The 22,017-nt window shown below is 32.6% G+C and overlaps 2 protein-coding genes and 1 non-coding gene across 3 annotated transcripts; all 3 read right to left on the minus strand.

Moving 5' to 3' along the window:
* Nucleotides 1-1,792: 1,792 nt before the first annotated feature.
* LOC125213424 (myb-related protein 306-like) lies at nt 1,793-3,742 on the minus strand. The gene is made up of 3 exons (XM_048113969.2): nt 3,400-3,742; nt 3,093-3,222; nt 1,793-2,660 (listed from the first exon to the last, which is right to left on the minus strand). Exons 1-3 carry the CDS (start codon nt 3,530-3,532, stop codon nt 2,063-2,065), a joined length of 861 nt encoding a protein of 286 aa, XP_047969926.1. The 5' UTR covers nt 3,533-3,742; the 3' UTR covers nt 1,793-2,062.
* Nucleotides 3,743-12,751: 9,009 nt separating this feature from the next.
* LOC125213423 (alpha/beta-Hydrolases superfamily protein) lies at nt 12,752-15,999 on the minus strand. The gene is made up of 3 exons (XM_048113968.2): nt 15,400-15,999; nt 13,459-13,618; nt 12,752-13,382 (listed from the first exon to the last, which is right to left on the minus strand). Exons 1-3 carry the CDS (start codon nt 15,896-15,898, stop codon nt 12,914-12,916), a joined length of 1,128 nt encoding a protein of 375 aa, XP_047969925.1. The 5' UTR covers nt 15,899-15,999; the 3' UTR covers nt 12,752-12,913.
* Nucleotides 16,000-16,664: 665 nt separating this feature from the next.
* On the minus strand, nt 16,665-16,744 carry TRNAL-CAG (transfer RNA leucine (anticodon CAG)). Its single transcript has one exon. It is a non-coding gene; the product is annotated as a tRNA-Leu (tRNA).
* Nucleotides 16,745-22,017: the final 5,273 nt, after the last annotated feature.

The raw sequence follows: 22,017 nt of genomic DNA on the forward strand, positions 1-22,017 counted from the left end.
TCAATAGGTGACTTCGAACACTATTGAACGATAAGTAATTCCTCCTTTCCATTAAATGTTAAGAATTTTTTGGGAAAGATTTCAAAATCATTTAAGTTGATGGGACCTTAGTTGGGATTTATTCAATTCATATAACCTTAAGCAACTTTCTTTCATTTTTTCCCCTTTTAATGTGGCAAATATATTTGAAAAGACACGTTTATAATTGGACAAATAGATTTGAAGATATACTCATATGTTTTTGTTAAAATGACGATCCTTCTTAAAATGACATCGTGACACCAGTTATACAACAATATTATAAACGTTACACAATAATATTACAAACACTACACAGCAATCTATAGATTGTTGTATAGTGTGTCGGATATTGCTGGACAAGAAATATTGCTGTATAAAGACCAGCAAATTGCAGACCGTCTTTTTCAGTTTTTTTTTTTTTGCCACGTGAAAGCTTATTATTCGTCCACGTGTACAAATGATTGGCTAGGAATGGTGGTATAGTGTTATTTTAAGGGGTGGTGGATACCTAAAATGCCCCTATACTCATATACATGTTTATAATTGAGGCAAATAGATTTAAAGATCAGATATAGATCTTTTTCAATTATTTCATAATTTGAATTATGAAAAATTATGTGTGATTTTGAAGCCAAACTACTATAATAGTATTATTTGATCATTATTATGGATGGCCATAAGTATTCTTCATTCATAAAAATATATAAATTTAAATTTTATACAGTACTTCCAAGGTCTAATTAATATACCTTTAATCTTCGGGATGCTTGTGGCGCTTTTCGATATGACTTATTCAATAAAAATTCACCCTAAATTTTTCGCCTATAATAATACAAGATCTAATTAATGTACTACGTTACATTTACTTAAATCTATTTTCTCAAAGGGTCAAATAAAGTCTTGACATGAATATATATTTAATTATGTTATAAACATAAAATAAAACGTTTTGAAATCTTTTAATCAATATAGTTTAAAATTTTCAACAGGATAAACTGAATTAATTCAAGAAGTAAATAAAACAAATGAAAATATATTAATCAAGCGAGTGCTCTAGGGACTTTTCACCTCAAGAGTAATAGTAGTAAGTGATAGATAAACATAGTTTTCCCTATTCATATCAATCAAATAATTAAAAAAATAATTACAAAATGTACATAAATTGCACATATACATAATACTATTAATATTTAGATTTTACTTAATTATATTATTAATTAGTTTTATTATTTGTGAATTGTATGTACAATATGTTTCTATTGTGGTTAATCATTGCTACAAAACCAAGGAGAATTAATTATCTTTGGTATAGCGATTTTAACTGTTTCAGAAAATAAATTTGAACCGAATTGAATATATAAGTTATGAAAAAATGAAATATGATCCAGTGAAAAAGTGAAATTTGATTCAGTTCGATTCGATTAATTTCTTGCTTTCCAACCCCCTAGCGGCCATTAATGATTCCCAAAGCAACAATAAATTTGATTATTATTTTATTTTTTGTATAATTTTTAAATATCCAATATGTTTCTATGTAGTTAATCATAGTTGCGAAACAAGGAAGCATTAATTGACTTTGGCATTGCAATTTTAATTGTTCCTGAAAATTCACTCTAACCGAATTGAAAATCCAAGTTATGAGAAAAATGAAATTCGAATCGATCGAAATATCCAAAATATTTAAACTATATTCAATATTTCAGTTCGATTCAATTCGATTAGATTCATTTATACTCATCCACCCTCCTGTGACCATTATGATTCCCAAATCTCAAAAAGTCAAACCCTAATTCTCATTTCTCTAGAATGTACACCACATGATGCACAATGTACAACCACTTTATGCTTCACATAAAGAAGAGAGCTTATTTTATGAGAACTTTATACCAAGTAATTTACACTTCTTTAGCTCTTTTTTTCCAACATTTCAAAGAGCCTAAAAAGTAAATACCATAAAATAACAATATTATGAGTAACATTAAAAAAAACCTTAACTAAAAACTGCTAAGTTGTTTTGAAGATATAAATTATTATTTTTTCTTCAAAACAAATCAGCAGTTTCCCTCAAGGCCATCTCCACGAAATCCCCATCCTGCCCCTGCGCCGCTGCGCCATCAAACAGCCACTTATCCAGCAATCCGAAGGGCATTTGCGTCTCTCCACACTCCGCCTTAAAATTCCCATCCTCCAGAGAGATGTCCGAATTCGAGCGAGCGAAAGTGGGCCCCCCCTCGCTCGCGCTCGAGCTAAGCCCGAGCGAGGGGTTCTGATCTCCGCTGTCGCTCGATCCCGCTGCCTCCTCGGCTTTCGGCGCCCCTTTCATCCAATTTTGCAGCAAGCGAGAGATGTTCTCAGCGCTTGCTGCATAGACTGACGATGATGACAACGCTCGCGTCGTCGTCGACGATTTGTCTAGGGAGAGGGCCTCACATAAGGCCTGTTTGGCCGTGTGGATATCCGTTTGGAGGCGCCTCTCCCATTTGCCCTTGGAAAGCGATCCTGAGGCGGCCGCGCCGTTTTCGATGCGGTCGGGATCGTGGCCTTGGTTCTTCCCTAGCTTCTTTTGTAGATGCGTGTTCCAGTAGTTCTTGATGTCGTTGTCTGTTCTCTGCGGTATGTACGACGCTATCGCAGCCCATCTGAAATTAATTTAATTCAAATAATGTAAGTTTATTCAGAAAAAAAAAAAAATTAAAATGAAATTAGAGACAATCAAAACATATACGCATAACGAGGTCTCGAAATTTGCATTTTTTGAGTCTCCAACAATTATTACAATAATTATATATCCAATTTGACCTATGGGCGAATATGCCAGCATACAATGTATATATATATATATATATCCCGATCGATCATAGAATACAAATTACGATTTGTTCGGATTAAGCTTCCTTCCTATTAGCTTAGAATTTTTTCTTATATACGACTTTATAAAATACAATTACTTATTCAAAAAACCAGACAACGCTTTTTGTTTCCGATCAACCAAGATAGTTTCGAATCGCGTAAATTTTTCCGTTTTTCTTTCTTTCTAATCAAGGTAGCGTGTGTTATGAGTTGTCACGAACCGGTTGCCAAGAAGAGCTTGGAGGTGGATGATCATTTTCTCTTCATGCTCGTTGAAATTGCCGCGCTTGATTCCCGGCCGGAGATAGTTAGTCCACCGGAGACGACAGCTCTTGCTGCACCGGAGCAAACCTGAGATTACACCACAAGAATTCAACAAAAATTTAAGGAAAAAAAAAGAAGAATTGCATTATTCAGGAAGAGGGTAGGTGAAATATTTATTACACAACTATTAATTTCACAACAAACTCAAAATTGAGGTAAAATTAAAAATTACTAATTCATATTTTTTGAATTTTTTTTTCTTGCCTGTATTAGAAGGAACAGCTCTCCAATTTCCAGGGCCATGTTCTTGAATGTAAGAAACAAGGATGATGTCTTCTTCAGGAGTCCATGGCCCTTTCTTCACACCAATTTTGTCACAACAAGGTGGTCTTCCCATATGAAAAAGTTATGAATTTTGGAGATTTTTTTTTTAGGTTTCCAATTGGAAATAAAGGGTTTGTGAAATCCTGTTTTTCTTGAGATGGTTAGGATGATCACTTGTGTTTTGAGGGGAAGAGAGAAAGAGAGACAAAAAGTCTAATTGAGGGGGATAGGAAGAGTGTGAGGGACTATATAGATTAAAGAGAGAGTGTTTTTCTTGTTTAGGGTGAGAAGGATGTAGAAAGGTTTTATTTCATTAGAAGAGTCAAATGAGGACAGCAAGTTGCATAATTGCATTTACTCTTTTGTTTGTAAAAGTCAAGCACCTTCTAATTTCTATCTCTCATTGTTTATACATACTATCGTAGTACTACAATTTAATAGAGATGGAAGAGACGATATACCGTACCAAAAATATAAACGGAAAATTATTGATACGAGAAAAGCTAAGTATCATACTGAATTTTTTTATTTGTCAAAGTTTTATTATATTGTTTTTTACGTATATACTTAAAATTCTGATATACTGAAATATTGTTTCATTTCACGGTATATTGAAAATTTGATGTTTTCAGTTCTATAGGTTTGGTATACTTGGTATTTTTTTTTTTCCACCGCAAATATGATAAGCTATTGAAGATGCAAATGTGGCAATCAATGTTATTAATTTGATGCACTTAATGGAAAATTGAAGTTTCACTTAAATTATACAGCTTTTTGTACCATTATTGTCCTTTGGCTCATTATGTTATTACAATTCTACAACTTTTACATAGTTTCCTCTGTATTAGGAACAAGACATGGACCAAAATTATTTATCTCTATATATAGTTTAATAATGTAGAAAAAAAAACTATAGACATGAAGGTAGTTTTTTTTTTTTTTTTTACGTACGTCTCGTTTGATTAAATAGGACAAATTTTAATTCAATGCTTTTTCAATACTTTTTCAGTTTTTCTCATATGGTTGAATTACCAGAGTAATCAATCAAATCACCCGTATAACACTCCCCCCTAATATAAGTAGTTTTCAGATCATTTACTTATTATTATATTAGCTACCTTTATATTTAATGGAGTATAATTATTCATATATGTAAAATGGTAAAATAATGCTATAAGAATGAATTTATATAATCACTCATCGGAAATCACTGCTATTTGATAAATTTCATGTACATAGTATTTTATTTTGTTAAATTCATGTTCTTATTGATAACTTAAAGGCTGAAACAATTTATAAGTCATGGTGCAAGAAATTTGGTAAAAAAAAAATGTAAAGTATATCAAGTTATAGTAGTAGTATCTTTATTAAATATAGGAACTCCTAAATTATTTTAGATAGTTTAGAAATTTAATAATAATATCCATGTTTATAAGGAAATGAATGTATTTAGTGGGGCCTTTATTAATCCACATGTCAAAAGGTTATTAGCGGGGCATACCACATTACAGTGCCATTTGGTATGCCGTGACCACTGAATTTTTTCTCCATGATTCGACTGCATATAGGAAAATTTGTAATATATATATAACTACAAGAAAGCAATATATGTAGGATACATCATATCACACACATTTATAATATGTAGACATATCACAAAAAAATGATTTAGATTGGTTTGCTCATTTCTTGTATGGCCTAGTGGTCCTTCGAGTAAAATCAAATTTATTGCAGATTTTGACAACAATTAAAGGAACCAATTGGAATTTTCTTTTACAGCTATTTCACGTGCAGACATGAGAAAATGTTTAAAACAAATTTAAAGCGAATTATAGAGAAAATCAAATTTACCAAAAATTGACCGACACCATTATTAATTATATCTTTAAATTTATAAAAGAATAATACTTATGAAACCTGCAAAATAATAATACTAACTCGTGTACGAAAAATATCTTTTTTGTTGCTTCTAGAATAAGTTCAAATAAAATGAGAATCCAAAGAAATACTTACTAATTACTCCTTTTAAGTATGGACTGGAAATTTGTAAAAAAAATTAATTTTTGTGTGACTATTTTCTCTTTACTATTAATAATGAAGTAGGTTTAGTACGCTATAATATATGTAGAGCCGTAATAGATAATTATTGGGTTCTTTTGCTTTAACTAATTGCAATTATTGCGATAATCTATAGACTATAATTCTATAACCTATACATAGCTTTTAAGTTTATAACCACGCAATTATTTCACTTTTTGTTCACTAACAAAGACTAGTATTTTCTCTATATATGCTAAAAGAGAATAACTATAGTACATATATGAATAGACTCATGTGCGTTTCACCTACCTTGTATGATTGTGGAGTATATAATATGGAAGTACTATAATAGTTTTAAGGTAAATTGTAGTAGTATATAGAAATATAAGTTATTTATTCCAAATCTTGCACTATAATGTCTCTAACATAAAATTTCAAAAATTTCTGATTGGTGCAGTTTAGTGTTTTAGTAAAACGTAGTACTATAGTGTCTCTAACATAAAATTTCAAAAATTGCCGATGGGCGCAATTTAGTGTTTCAGTAAAACGCTTTGTGGGTTTCTCGTTTATTGATATTTGTGATTATCAGGTCCGATTTCAATTGACCGATTTTAGAAGATTGTGTTGCTTGCTCTATAGGCTTTGCTCGAGTTTTGTGTCCTGTCATTACAGCTAATCAAATGAGCTAAATTGCATCTTTAAACTTATATTTGCCCTTGACATGTTAATAATTAATCAATGATTTAATGTGCAAAGGAGGGTGGTCAATTATTAGTTGAGGTGCCCTAAAGTTAATTGATTATACATGTGCAAACATGGTACGTTCTAACTAGTGTTTCTAACATTTTGATTTCCTTGACTTTGGGGAACTAACCTTGATGAACATTAATTCATAAAAGAAATCCACATATAAATAATTTAATACCAATCATCATTCTAGAAATTGCCACCCAATCACTAACATTAATACCACACATAAAAATATTTCTCTATATAGATATTTGCTTTTTTATTTTTATTTTGGTACAAATCATCTTCTGCAAACAGTCACCAAAAATCAATTCTTTTCATAATATATCATTCACAAGTATCAACTTGTGGGCCCATTGGGCCCAAAAACCATTGCTTGATTTCACGGGCCCACTATAATCACATATTAAAACCGGTCCGGCCCGGCCCGGCCCATTTCATTTCTTCTCACGCTGTCGCCTACTACATGATTACTTAATTATTTTATTCATTGATTTGTAACGATGTCGATGTTATTAAATTAATAGTAGTAATAATGGTAGTTGTTTTCTAGATATTCATAGGTACACGTATTATACTAATCCTCTAGTATAATTGTATTGTATAATGCTAATCAAATACTCCATTTATTATAGATATGTGTCAAATTATGTTTATGGTCCCTCCTCATCTATACTCGACCCAAAACCATTTATTTCAGTATTTAATTAAATATTATATGAATATTTATATTTAGGGATGCCAATCGGGCTAACCCGCTCGGGTTCGGGCCAGCCCACTCGGGTCGCCGGGCTATTTGGGTACGGGCCATTCGGGTTATGAATTTTTCGGGTCATAAATTTTCAACCCTAACCCTAACCCGTCGGGTTTTGGGCTAACCCATCGGGTTATTCGGGCCTAAAAGCTTTCGAAAATAATCTCTTGTATCAAAATTTTCTTCTATAAAATGATTTTAAATTTTAGATACTTTTTTCTTTTTAGTTTAGAATCATATAAAATCTTCAAATTTTCATAGTCTTCTTCAATAGTACTTGAAAAGAAGCCTTTCATCTCGGTCAACTACAATATAAATTAAAGCTTGTGTTCGTTTCATTATTATGGCATTGTTCGTAACTAATTCTTTATGAAAATTAAAAATCATATCTTACATGAATCATTATTAAAATGATAAACATATTAAGATTTTGATGGGTTAGTTCTTAATTTTGTCTTGATTGGCTTTGGTGGTAGTAAGACACTAGTGACAGATAATGGAACGGTCCAATAATGAGTTGAGATGGAACTTGAAAGCTGATATTGTGGGGTCGAGTGAAAAAGTGTAGAATGAAGATTGAATAAGACTAATGATTGTGTACAATGAAGATTGAAGATTCAAAAATATAAAAAAAACCCCTAAAACTTAATATTTTATAATTAAAACTCACAACCCATCGGGCCGATCCGCAACCTGTTCGGGCCAACCCGTTTAACCCGCCAACCCATTCGGGCCAACCCGTTTAGCCCGTTTTGTATTCGGGTAATAAAATTATAGCCCTAACCCGCTCATATTACCGGGTTGTTCGGGCCGGCCCACGGGTTTCGGGTTGAATTGACATCCCTACTTGTATTCTACTTGATTTATCCTATTAAGAAAGACTAGACACGAAAGAAAGACTCTTAAACGCAGAACTGGAATTTAATACTCCCTCAGTTCATAAAAGATAGAGCAAAGTGTGTATATGACACGAATTTTAATGTAGAATTAGTAAAGTAAGAGAGAAGGGAAAAAAAGTAAAAGAGAAGTAGTGTTAATGGAATGTGGAGTAAGAGAGAAGGAGAAAAAAGTACTACTTCCGTCCACCAAAATTTGTCCCACTTTGACCCGACGCGGATTTTAAGAAATGTAATAGAAAGTGAGCTGAAAAAGTTAGTAAATTGTGGGTCCTACTTTTATGTATTAGTTTTATAATAAAATGTGAGTAGGAATGAGTTAGTGGAATATGAGGTCCACTACCAAAAATGGTAAAAATGAAATGAGACAAATTTTGGAGGGCGGACGAAAATTAAAATATGAGACAAATTTTAGTGGACGAAGGTAGTAAGAGAGAATGAGAAAAAGTAAGAGAGAATCTTCTATAAATGATATAAATGATTTGAGGGAGTATAACAATTTTGTAAATACGAGACGGAGACAATTGAACACTTTTTTTTTTACAAAGATTGTCGATCAAACTACTGTTGTGATCAATGGAACATCCTCCTCTATCTTTTCAAGGAATCGTAGGCATACTATTTATCGTGGCTTGAAACTTCGTTTATAGAATTTGATTAAAAAAATGTGAATATCAATATTTTATATCATGGTCATAGGAGTTTTTCTTTTTATTTTATTGAGGGTCTTGCTAATATGCTCTATTTCTCTTTAATGAAAAACTTCTTTGATTAAAAAAGATATTCATTACACACTTTTTATATGGTAAATAGTTCGTTAGTTGTCCAATAATAATACAAATAACCAATAATTACGAATAAAATAAATCAATAACTACCACAGAGAAACCCATTAAACTTTTATCGTACAAAATCACAATTATATTAATTTTTTATTTATATATTTTATCAAAAAGTAGTGAAATGCAAAATTCTATATATTGTATAGACTTCAAACTCTTTAATTAATTCAGTACATATACAAGGTAAAATTTCAAGATTTTGATGTCAATGCATCGCTAACCGTTGACACTGTATTAATATTTTTTTTCTATTATTTTGTGATATATTAACATTTTCTAACATCATAATTTAAAATTTATTCAATATTTAGAATTTGCGTTAATTACGTCCCTTTCATCAAAGGTAACATCTATCATAAGATTTGCCGCAAAGAGACCCCATTCCCGACAAATAATTGAATGCATATATATGTGAACATACATGGCCGCAGTCTTGACTTGGTGAGTTCAATATTAATGGGGTAGATTAATCACATATAAATTACTTTCACTATTTTTAAAATTAAATTAATTGTAAATCTTGAACATAAGTCAAAGGATGTAGTCACGGATAATACGATAGGCCCCCTTTTCCCATCCAATCAGAAACCGACAGATGATAATGTGTATTATGTAGGATAGTAAATGCACTTAATTCGTAAAATAGGTTTGATTTATTATTTTGTAAACAATGCAATTATGGAATAGATGGTGGTGTGCACATAAGCACATTAATATATTGTTTGGATAAGAATTTCTTGGATGATTGGATCTATTGTTAGTCGTTTAGATCTTAGGCTTGTCAATTATTTTCCTTAATTTGTTTAATTTGTGATATATGTAAGCCATGATCCATTTCATTAACAAGTATCCCTAACTATTAAAAAAAGCATTTTTGATTTAATTAGCAAATCTATCAATAATTGGATAAATAAACAATATGGATAATTGTTAGTTGTCACATATATATAAATCATAGACTTCATAGTTTATACTCCATATAAAAAATATTCAATCTTACAAGAGTGACACGAGCATAGATTAACTATGAATACAAGTTATATATTTTTATGTAAAATTATAGACAACTTTAATTTGTCATGATTTAGATAATTATAAACACATTTTTTTTACTTGACATCAAAATGAGTAATACACCCCATATATATGAATTAAATTTCTAAACTATATTTTAATAACTATATTAAAGAATTTGTAAGCACGCATAATTGTGTCGGTATATAAAAGGCTTTATTTTTTCTTTTCTACTTTTTCTTGTGCAATCTAATATGCTATGAAAACTTGCACACTGATTGATATTAATGATGTACTATAAAATATCCTAAAATTTCAATAATTATATCAATCTCTTAATCCATCAACATATATAAAAACTATTACCAAATTATAGGACTCGAGTCCAAATGAGTAGTGACATTAATTATTTGGGAATTATGATTGATTTGTTTAGGTATAGTAGAAATTCATTACTCGATTCTTTTCAAATTAATTAGTTTGAAAATCGCGAGCAAAATATTTAGTGGCTAATCAACGCGCCAGCCATGAAGGATAGATACATTACTCGATTCTTATGATTTTAGTATCATATTTAATCTCATAATTCAATTATATGGTTATAAATCATTATCTCATTCAATCTAATGTCAAAGGATTGTACGGCATAAATTGTGCATCAAGGATTTTTGTACACATTCGTCATGGTTTGAATGAGCTGCATCAATGTCGCATAGGTCGTTTTTAATTGGTCGATAAATGCCTAAGGGAGCAACTTAGGTCTTTAGTTCGGTTATTGTTTGCCGTCTTTGTTTTTCTTTTCTTTTTTGTAGTTATTAGATCATGAATATCACATAGGTTTTTCATATTTATTTTCTCATCAGATTGGCGCAACATAGGTCTTTTTTAATTGGTCGATAACTGCCTACTGACGCAAATTAGGTCTTTAGTTTAGTTATTGTTTGTCGTCTTAGTTTTCTTTTCTTTTTTTTTTTTAATATCCTTTTGTTGTTATCAGATCATCATAGGATTCTCTTGTTAATTAGAGGAGATTGTGTTGCTTGTTGTATCTTAAGTACTACAATATCGATAAATTTGTTGTTTTTGTCTCTTGTTATCTTACGTGCTTGTACTGTTTGATTGTCATTTTTTTCCCGTGAATTGTGCTCACAAATTCATGATTTTGAACATTTTTAAACTTAACAAGAAAAAGCTACATAAACTAAAATATTAATGCTTTTGAATCATAATCCGTATCAATGTGTAAGGAAATTTATTGTACGAATCTATCGAGTATGGCCTATGAAGAAAAAAAAGATCATTTTGGTCTATAAATTCTACTTTTGCTCGTACAATCGATAAAGGATAAAATTACTTTCACTAAAGTCCATAACAAGTATATTCACAATTACCCGAAATTAACGATAAACACGAGCGATTTGCTCAATCCCCGCAGATAGAGGGCCAAATTTTCAATTCGGACACAAGCAAAAATAAACAAAACAAAAAAGAAGCAACACAAACTCTTATTAATAAAGAAACCCTTACGTATATCTACATATTGCCATTGAATCAATGATCAATCATTTTCGACATTTCCAACTTTTGGTATTAATTTTTGTGAGGCCAAGTTATACATGTACCACTAATTGTTTCCATAGTGGGACTGAATTTCCACGAAACCTTAATTTTTAGTGGATGTTAGATTGTTAGCTAAGGAGAAAGGTAAGACTTTGAGAAATTTTTCGTATCTACATTGAAATCATAACATACATAGCTATCAACCTTTAATTGTGGATTTAAAGAATAAAAGTTATTGTTTTTATAAATAAAAGTGATTATGTATTCCTAATAAAAATGACACTTCTTGGTAGCCCTGCCAAATGGATATTGGGTATTGGATACCCGATATCCAAATCTGAAAAAGTCGGATAATTGGATACCCGAAATCCGATTTTTCGGGTATCGGATCGGGATCGGGTAGTGAGAATTTTGGATTATCGGGTATCGGGTTACCCGATATCTAATCGGGTATACCCGAATTATCCGATTTATTTTCTAAAATTAATAAATTATATTTTTATTATAATTAAATGTAATTTAATTTCTTAACTATAATTTAATTATTACTCCTTAATAGTTAGTATACAAGATATGTAATTTAATTTTATAAATTTTAATGTCATTGACTTGTGATATTTATAATTTTGAATTTTTTGATGATATTATTGTTAGATCTTGATTCTCGCGAATTATTGAATTGTGATATTTATAAAGGATGAATGTTTGAATTTATGAATTTTGATGGTTATTGACTTATTGTGGATGGATGAAAGATGTTAATATGTAGTAGTATAACTTATGAATTTTGTATTTTTCAAAGTTTGTAGTTATTTTCTTTTAAATTCGAACTACTACAAGAATTTTGTATTTCTAAAATTTGTAGTTATTTTCTCTTAAATTCGAGCTAATATAAGAATTTTGTATTTCTAAAAGTTTGTAGTTGTTTTTACTTGAATATTAGTACTTCAACTTTGTATTAAATTTGAATTAAATAATATTAAATAAATTCTAAAAGTTTGTAGTTAATTTTCAAAAAAAAAAAAAAATCAAAATCACAATCACAATTTGGACTGGATACCCGATTTTTCGGGACTGGATACCCGAGTCGGGTATCGGGGTACCCGAAATCAAATTCGGGTCGGATATCGGGTATTGGATTTTGGAAATTTCGAGATCGGGTACCCGAAAATTTCGGATCGGGTATCCGCGGGTATCCAATTTGACAGGCCTACTTCTTGGGATAAAAAAATATTGTTGTTTTTAGTAAAATATAATTACTATTTTTCAATGTAATTACTATTTTTCAATGTAATAAATTTACTACTCTATTTTATAAAGAACGATTCAAGACAAGACAGACCAGGTTCATTCTAACCACACACATTGTGTGGGCTCGCGAGCAAGCCCGCACAAGAGTACAGCTCATTCGAGTTTGCTGTTTTCGAGAAAGAGCCTCAAAGCAAACAAATGGAACGTTTAACATCAGAATTGCAAGTCTACAAGTAAATGTTTAATGTTTTTAACCAACAAAACTATCACACATAAGAGCATGACACACTAAAGAAATGTATATATATGACTTTGATGTGATGATTTACCTCTCTTTCTCAGTTTCTTTAAGCTTTCGATTCAAAATTCTCCAGCAAAAACCTGTACAGTTCTTCGGCAACAGCCTTCGGATACTCCTCCTGAGGCAGAAGAGCGCCCGGGACTTCCACGAATTTGCTTACACCCTTTGCTCCCCTTAGAGCCTCCATTTCAGCTTTTGACCTTTTTGGTGCATCCGTGGCTGAGACAACGAGGACTGGCACGTTTCCCTCTAGTCCTGCGAATAGTCGAACAAACTCCTCTCTGGAACCCACTGGATCGAGCATTCCAGTCAGAAAAGCAGCTGGCACATAACGGGCCCCCTTTCTTTTGGTGAGTGCATATCGGCTGTCAATTATATCAGGGGTGACGTTTTGTGGGTCGGCATACACGTGGGATTTGTACTGCGACGTGATTGACTTTTCGTTGCTGACAAGAACGTTGTACATCATCCAGCCCAGAGCAGGAGCCCTCAATGTCCCTCTTAGAAGGCCGTACCTGTAAATTCACAAAATTGGTAGAAAAGAAATTGTTGGTGTGGCTTTAATCTGAAGGCGTGTGAGTCACTTCATACCTAGTTTCCATACTCGAGTCTTTACCAAACACGATGGGAAGGGGCCCGGCCCAGGTTGGTGCAACGGCAGCAATGGCCTTTGGCTTCAAGGAACCTTTTCTTGTTGCCTTAACAGCTACCGTTGCAGCATGCCCTCCTCCGAAGACCACATAGTCGTTATCTGTGTACAGAAACTGCAATCGTTAGCTGTAAACTAACGGTGCAAAAACTGTCTTATTGTAGATCTACTGATGTTCTCGGAAACGGCTAAAATATTCTGCAAGACAAAGTTCAGACTATATCTTCAGGAAGAATGGCCATCATGAACTCAAGATAACATTAACAAACAGAATATTGGAAGATTGATAAATCAACCATCCTGACTCCTAAGCTTCTCATAAAAACTGTTGAGCTCATCAATCCTGCAATATAATCAATTCAAATAAAATTTACTATTTGATCTAATCACATCAAACTTGCACATAATTAAAACTGGTTCATGGTGATTATTATCCCTAGGGACATCATCACATATTTCTCAGTATATATAATAGTATGCACTTGCAATATAGGAATCAAGGCGTTGATATACTAGGTTGGTGTATTATGGATGAAGCTAAATCTATAACTTACGAGCTCCCTTTCCTTATTTGAAATTGAGCAAGTATTCAAACGGAAAGTTCTATCAGTAGTATGATGGAGATCCTACAGAATTGGAAACAATGAATAGCAGCAGCTCCATTGTTTCGACGATCTATAGGCCCTCTCTTCACTCTGAAGAGACAATGTGAAGACACCTCTACTACATTTTCTTGCTTTCATCTGCCATTATTCCTTTAACAATTTCCTTGATTTTGTTTTCTTAGAGAGATCTAATTATCAGGTTCTAGATTCTCTTATTTGACTAAAGGACCTTTACAAAAATACATGCGGATGCCAAGTGGGTCGATTTCCCCAAATCAGCAAGCATTAATGAATGTAAATAGGAAAATTGGCTCTTTTAGCAATATGGGCAATGATAAATATCAAGTGAAGCATGAACTGATGTGATCTCAAATACATGTCATCCCCCACTGAGTATGAACTGAATGTCATGCTCTGATAAGACCAATTGGTTGAGAGATAACAAACAAATTTCTTCAAACTTAGAGGCTTTACTTACCATAGAGATACATATTGCACAACAAAGAAACTGGAAATCAAGCGAAATTCATTTCAAATACAAACTAAACATATGAAAATGCATTATATCTTGCTGCTGGAAAAATCATTGAGTCAATATGCAGAAGAGGAAATGCATTGGAGCTTAGCACAAAGGTAGCTGGATTATCAGTTGTTTTTAAGTTTTGAACAAGGAGCTGAGCTTCGATGCAACAGAAAGAACAGCTCCAAAAAAAAGAGAACACTTGTTGAATCGTTTTGTTGTTGAAAAATTGCTACTTTTGTTCAATCTTGTGCCTCCTTTACTACGACTTGTAATCTCCGGATCCTATCTACTCCATCTTTTCCCCTTCCATTTCACCACTCTCAATCCAACATGTGATACCAATTACCAACCAACAAACGAGACCCGAAAAAAAAGAAACCTCACAACCTCAAACAGGGGTTAACATAGGTTATTAGATTTCACCTTCGACCTTTCGATCCCAAACAATAACCATGACTCCTTAGCATACACAATTCGCAGAAATGCAGACATCGATCCACGGTAAATATTGCAATAAACAAACCAAAATTATAGGCTTTTAAGCTACAGCAACAAAACTGTTTTAAGCATGTTCTAAACAACTGCAATATATTAACCTCAGCAATTAGATTTCGTTTCTTCATATCCAAAAATTTTTTCCCCAAATTACTCACTACAACAAACCTATTCCATCGCAGAACAGAAGAAAACACAATAACTAATCACAAAACAATAAGCATCATATAATCAATAGCAATTACGAATCAATCGCACACCTGCAACGAATCCGGCGACGGGGCTATCCGGCGCAGTGACGAAATCCACCAAAAACCTCTCCATCACATCGGCATTGTAATCGAGCTTCGGCCGGTCCGAGTATCCCAGCCCAGGCCAATCCACAATCGTCGCGCTCCAATTGATCCCGCCGCCGTCCCTCCCGACGATCTCCTCAGCAACGCCTCTCCACTCGTCAACGGTGCTGACATCGGAAATCGTCGGCACCAGAAGGATGTCCTTCCGTGGCTGATCGGCGCCGGCGCCGCCGTTCTCGAGACGCTCGAAGTGGATATTGACGGAATTTCCGCCGTATTTCCACTTCCAGCTGCCGGAATTGGTCGTGGAGAGAGGCTTCGTCGGGGAGGAGTAGTCAACGGATGTCGATGCCTTGACTTTGAAAATTAGGGATTTGGAAACGCGGGGAGAGATTGGGCGGGAGGATTGGAGTGGGAGGGAAAGGGATGTGGACGGAATTCGAAGAAATGCGGCGGCCGCCATTGATGACGATCGGAATTCAGCCGAGTTCACTGAGATATTTTTGGGTTTTAACTTTTAATTTACTTCTTTGAATTTAGTTATGTTTTTAGTTGAATTTTTGTGGTGGTTAGGTGGGAAATGTTTCTCTATTATTGCCTTTAAAAATACGAAAATTTGTGTTTAAAATTTAATTTTTGATTGAGTTATGTCAATGATTCAATCTTAATCACAGGTTTGCTATGATTTGCAATTTTATCAAGAGATAGTCCAGATCATGAATATCTAAATTTGCGAATTCTAGAATTGTGATTTGAAAGTTGCGAACTTCAATTCAATTTATTTTAGTGTAGTAGTGAGTTGCAAATCGTAATTTCTTTAAATTGAAATAATTAAAGTTAGGCCAAACTTAACACTTACTTTGGTTTGCATTCATTAAATTTGGTCGCATTGACTTATTATTAATGTTATTTAAGTTGAACTACTCTTTCTTAATCTTTTTTTTTCTATTGTAATGAAACTAGAGACATTCATATACACATAGTGTGTGTGCATCATGACTATTTTAAAAGAATATACACCATAGTTTAAGAATCAGTCAAATTTATGATATTAGAGCTTCTTAATTAACATTAATGGCTAGATATATAAAATCGAAGAGAGGGGAAAAGCTATTGAAGCTGCTTAGTAGACTATGTATTTACTGAAAAATGTGAATAAAAAAGGTAAAAGCAAATGTAATTATTTACTAAAGAAAAAAGAAGAGAAATGGTTTTTGTAAAATAAATTATGTCAAGAGTGGGATTTGAACCCACGCCCTTTCGGACCAGTACCTGAAACTGGCGCCTTAGACCGCTCGGCCATCTTGACTGATTGTTTTTATTTTCAACACTTTAATTAATAGAGATTCTATAGATGAGATAATCCATTTTTATTAAAAGTGTATCTCTGACCAATGAAAATTTAGAAGGGTGGTCTAGCAAAGAATCAATTGTGTAACGAGAACTCAGAGTGTTGGATTGATAAATACCAGCAGTAACTAACAAGAATGTTGGCCCTGAAGGGGGCTTGATTGTTGGCAATGAACCAGTCGTGTGTCCAACGAGAGGAAAAGAACCAGTCATTGGCCAACGAGGACGATAGCTCTGAAAGGGGCTTGATTGTTGGCGATGAACCAGTCGTGTGACCAACGAGAGACAAATTAGAACCAATCGTGACCAATGAGGATGCATGAGTGGAGCCATAAATTAAAATGGGATAACAATATAAATAGATAAATTTTAAAAATTGAAGAATGGGCATTTAGTGAAAAATTATAATAAATTTTTATAGCTAGTTATACATATATACGGAAATATGAGCAAGGGCAAATGCCACTCCTAGCTTAATGCTAGATCCCCATGTTGAAGGGAGAATCGATTGTTATAGACTCTAATGTCCCACGTCAAACAACCACTACGAAATTTATAGATCAAATGAATTCTCTTACCTATTTATGTAACATGATCACATTGAAGATATAAACTCCAAATTCTAATCAGTCAAGTCAATTGCTTATGTTAACTCGAAATTGGCCCAATTTTCTTTCCTGCATGCCATTTTCCCTAAATTAAAATATGCAATCTAGGTTATACAATCTCTTGTTTGATATTATAGAGAACTTGACTAAAAATTTAGTGGTCCAAAGATTATCAGTAGATTAGGAGGTCTTCTTCTCCTAAATTATAGCACTACCAGTTTTATCTTCCTTAAATATATTCGGGATTTATTTATTTATATCGATTAGGATTTGATAGAGAATATCTCCCAAATCCTATACTTAAATTTGTCCCAAATCGTATAATATAATATCTACGAATTGTTATATATAGATAGGAATAAAGTATAAAATTTGCCAAAATGTGTAGTATAAATATGAAAGAAATGAATTATTATCATATTCCTATCCCTAATTGATTTTTACTTTTCATAAGCCGCTCTCAAAGTAATATGGAGAGAGAGCCTTCCAAGACTAGCAAGAAACATTTGCAAGAAATATGGATACCCCAAGAAATATGGAGAGAGATCCTTTCGAGACTCCCGATCAGATGCATTATGAGGTGTTGGAACGTTTGTAAGTCATGGCGCGATCTAATAGAAGGGGATGGTCTGCTTGCGAAACAATTCATGGTTGTCGTTCGTCACGACAAGAAAGGGTATGGAGTCGCTGATGAGGACGGCCAGCCACTTTTTCGATTCGACTTGCCCCCTAATTCAACTCCTCACTATCGTTTGGTAATTAGTTCAGTTAATGGTTTGCTTTTGTTGTGGGATGGATTGGACGACAATCATGATATTCTTTTCGTAGTCAACCCAATGACTTGTGAATATATTGAGCTTCCTCCTCTACCTACACGAAGGTGTCTAAATGGATTTGGAGTAAGCAAATTAAGCGGACAGATTTTATGTGTCGATGAATCTAAGTTTTGTCACGTGTATACTCTAGGAGGAGATTGTTTGTGGAGAAGGATTCCTGCATCAACGACAACTAGATTGCCTGCACTGTACTTCTTGAGTGAATCTAAACGTAGATACACACTTGATTATGCTATATTTTTTAACGGAAATATTCATTGGATTGCATGCGATTTTGAGAATAATATGTTGGTTTGTTGCTTTGATCTTGAAATAGAGGTCTTTACCAGTTTTCCTCTTCAGCCCGTTAATGAGCAATTCTTGGTATTTCCTGAAAATACACGCCCGCTTTTATTATATTTTGGGTATCGGCTATGCATTCTACAGGATCGGCTATGTTTATGCGACACATCGTTTGCTACACAGGCCAAATTATGGAAAATGGATAAATATGGAAATGCAAGTTCTTGGATAGTGGAATATACCTTCGAATCACCGGGATATGCACGTTAATGTGTAAAAATCTGTTAAAAAGGAAAACTAATCACATCCATTAATTAGGTGTGATCTGATGGTTGATATGGAAGCCACGTGGAATTTAAAAATTAATAAAATAATCAAAAAGGGTAAAAATGGTAAAGCACAATTGTACATGATTTCGGTACATGATGTTGTTATATTTGTACATTATGTTCTATTAGTACATGATGTTGATGTATGAAAATTGTATTCTAATGTACAATTCTCAAGCTTTAATGTATAACATACCCATGATAATGTACCGGGGTATGAATTTGCGGATGGAAGCTATACTATATAGCATCCACAAATTCACAAATCCATACCCCGTCGGAGAGTGATGTACGAAATACCAGTGATAATGCACGATATAACCATGATAATGTACGATATAAACATGATAATGTACCGGGGTATGAATTCGCGGATGGAAGCTATACTATAAAGCATCCACAAATTCACAAATCCATACCCCGTCGGAGAGTGATGTACGAAATACCCGTGATAATGCACGTTATACCGATGATAATGTACGATATACTCATGATAATGTACCGGGGTATGAATTCGCGGATGGAAGCTATATAGCATCCACAAATTCACAAATCCATACCCCGTCGGAGAGTAATGTACGAAATACCCGTGATAATGCACGATATACCGATGATAATGTACGATATACTTATGATAATGTACCGGGGTATGAATTCGCGGATGGAAGCTATACTATATAGCATCCACAAATTCACAAATCCATACCCCGTCGGAGAGTGATGTACGAAATACCCGTGATAATGCACGATATACCGATGATAATGTACGATACACTCATAATAATGTACCGGGGTATGAATTCGCGGATGGAAGCTATACTATATAGCATCCACAAATTCACAAATCCATACCCCGTCGGAGAGTGATGTACGAAATACCCGTGATAATGCACGATATACCTATGATAATGTACGATACACCCATGATAATGTAGCATCGCATTACACATCAGACCCAAAGTTAACATCATTCACCAAGGGTTTAGTAGTCCATGGGGGTAGGGTGTAGTACCATCATATTAACATAAGTTCACTAACCGATGGAAGTTAGATCCAGTCCCCTAGGGTTAACTCATCCGCAAGGCTAGGGTATAGTATCTACAAGATTACCCTAATGAACGTTGTGTTACTGAGTCAGTACTACACCCTAACCTCATGGATTACTAAACCCCTGGGGAATGGATATAACTTTCGTCAATTAGTAAAAAAATTATAATCTACATTACGTAGAAGGGGCATATACATTAATGTACATTATTAACACATTAATGTACACATTAAGTTAATGTACTAATCTATATAAATGATGTGACAGTAATATACCCAAATTGCCCTTAATGTACGAAACTGGTATAATAATGTACGACGATTCTTTAAATCAAAGCCATTAGATTAATAGATCCAATGGCTTATATTAGTTTTATGTTTTATACTAGGGGGTGATAAGGAGGGTAATGCACCCCTATATATATATATATATATATACATAGGGGAATATGAGCAGTCCTAGCTTAATGCTAGATCCGCCCATGCTGAAGGGAGAGTCGATTGTTATAAACTTTAAGGTCTCACATCAGACAACCACTGCGAAATTTATAGATCAAATGAATTGTCTTACCTATCTTGCTATTCTTTTGTAATTAATCCTGTTTTAATTGTTTATTTCTGTAACATGATCACACTGAAGATATTAACTTCCAAATTCTAATCAATCAAAATTGCTTAGTAGTATATCGTGAGATCTTGACTCGTATCGCAATTAGGAGGTCTTCTTCTCATAAATTATGTACAAATTTTATCTTCATTAAATATTCTCAGGATTTAATTTATTCATGTTGATTAGGATTTGATATAGGAATATGTCCCAAATCCTATACTATAAATATGCCCAAAATCCTATAATATAAATGAGTATAAATGAGTAGTGATTTAGAGACATAATGTCTCTATGCCATAAGTATAATTCTTACTTTGACTAATTTACCCTAGGAGTGCTATTTAAAGATAGATTTGTACCATTGAATACTACTCATTATACATATTCACTTCTTTGAATATTGAACAAGATTTGTATTTATAAATTACCAAGATAGATTTAAAAAAATTAATCCGATTATAAGATCTGATATTAAAACAAAAGTTAGTAAATAGTAATAACTAGCATCATGTTTATATATTTAATCTAAGTATAGATAAAAGTGGTTTTTTTAGCTTATGAAAGCAAAAGTGCAAAACGTCTTCTTTTATTTAAAAGTTTTGTTTTGAAAATTGTAATGTTAATTTTTAGTTTTGAGTTAGGAATACCAAATTCATATCTTAATTTTCAATAAACAAACATCAACTAATTTTAATTTTAAAGTTAGTTTCTTTTTGCAACTTTCTCCTAAAACACAATCGTTTAAATATTATTTCAAATTGTTTCCATTAAACTTCACAAACATAAGAATTAAAACTTTAGAAAGTAAGAATTAAAATTAAAATTAAAAAATTCTTATAATTAAAACTGTAAACTCAATTTGCATTAATATATTATATATTCCATAATACAGTGCATAATTATAAAATCTTTTTAAATAGATTATTATTAAACAGATGAGTCAAAAACCATGTTACTAGCTATTATTTTGTAATCGATGTTCAACATAATGTTCCAAAAATTCAGAATTGAAAGAAATCAAAAAATTTTCAAGTAAAAAAATCAAATTTAAATTATAAAATTCTTAAAATTAAACCTTAAACATATTTACTATTATCATATCGTATCAAATTTTAATTTGTTAAATAACATAGTGAATTGAGCTAGGAACTCTAATATTTTACAAATAGATTAAAAAAGATTAATTATATAGCTTTAAAATGTTAAATAGATGGGTTAAGAACATGTAAATACTTTAAACGTGGTTCGACTATAACATTCCAAGAATTAAAAATTAAATAAATTAAATTTTTGTCTAAAATTCATAAATCAACAGTATACCCCATCAGTATTCATAAACTACTCATCATATATCAAATTTTAATTTGTAGCATGTTATAGTGAATTGAGCTAAGAATTAATATTTTACAAGAAACAAATAAAATAGTTGCAATATAGCTTTAAGATATAAAATACATGAATTATGAGCAGTTGATTATTTTTTGGAACGAAGTTTAATATAACGTACTAAAATAAGAACT

Source organism: Salvia hispanica, chromosome 3 (assembly GCF_029641045.1).
Source record: "Salvia hispanica isolate PSC_SH4W2 chromosome 3, Shi_PSC_v1, whole genome shotgun sequence".
In the NCBI taxonomy this organism is placed as follows: Eukaryota; Viridiplantae; Streptophyta; class Magnoliopsida; order Lamiales; family Lamiaceae; genus Salvia; species Salvia hispanica.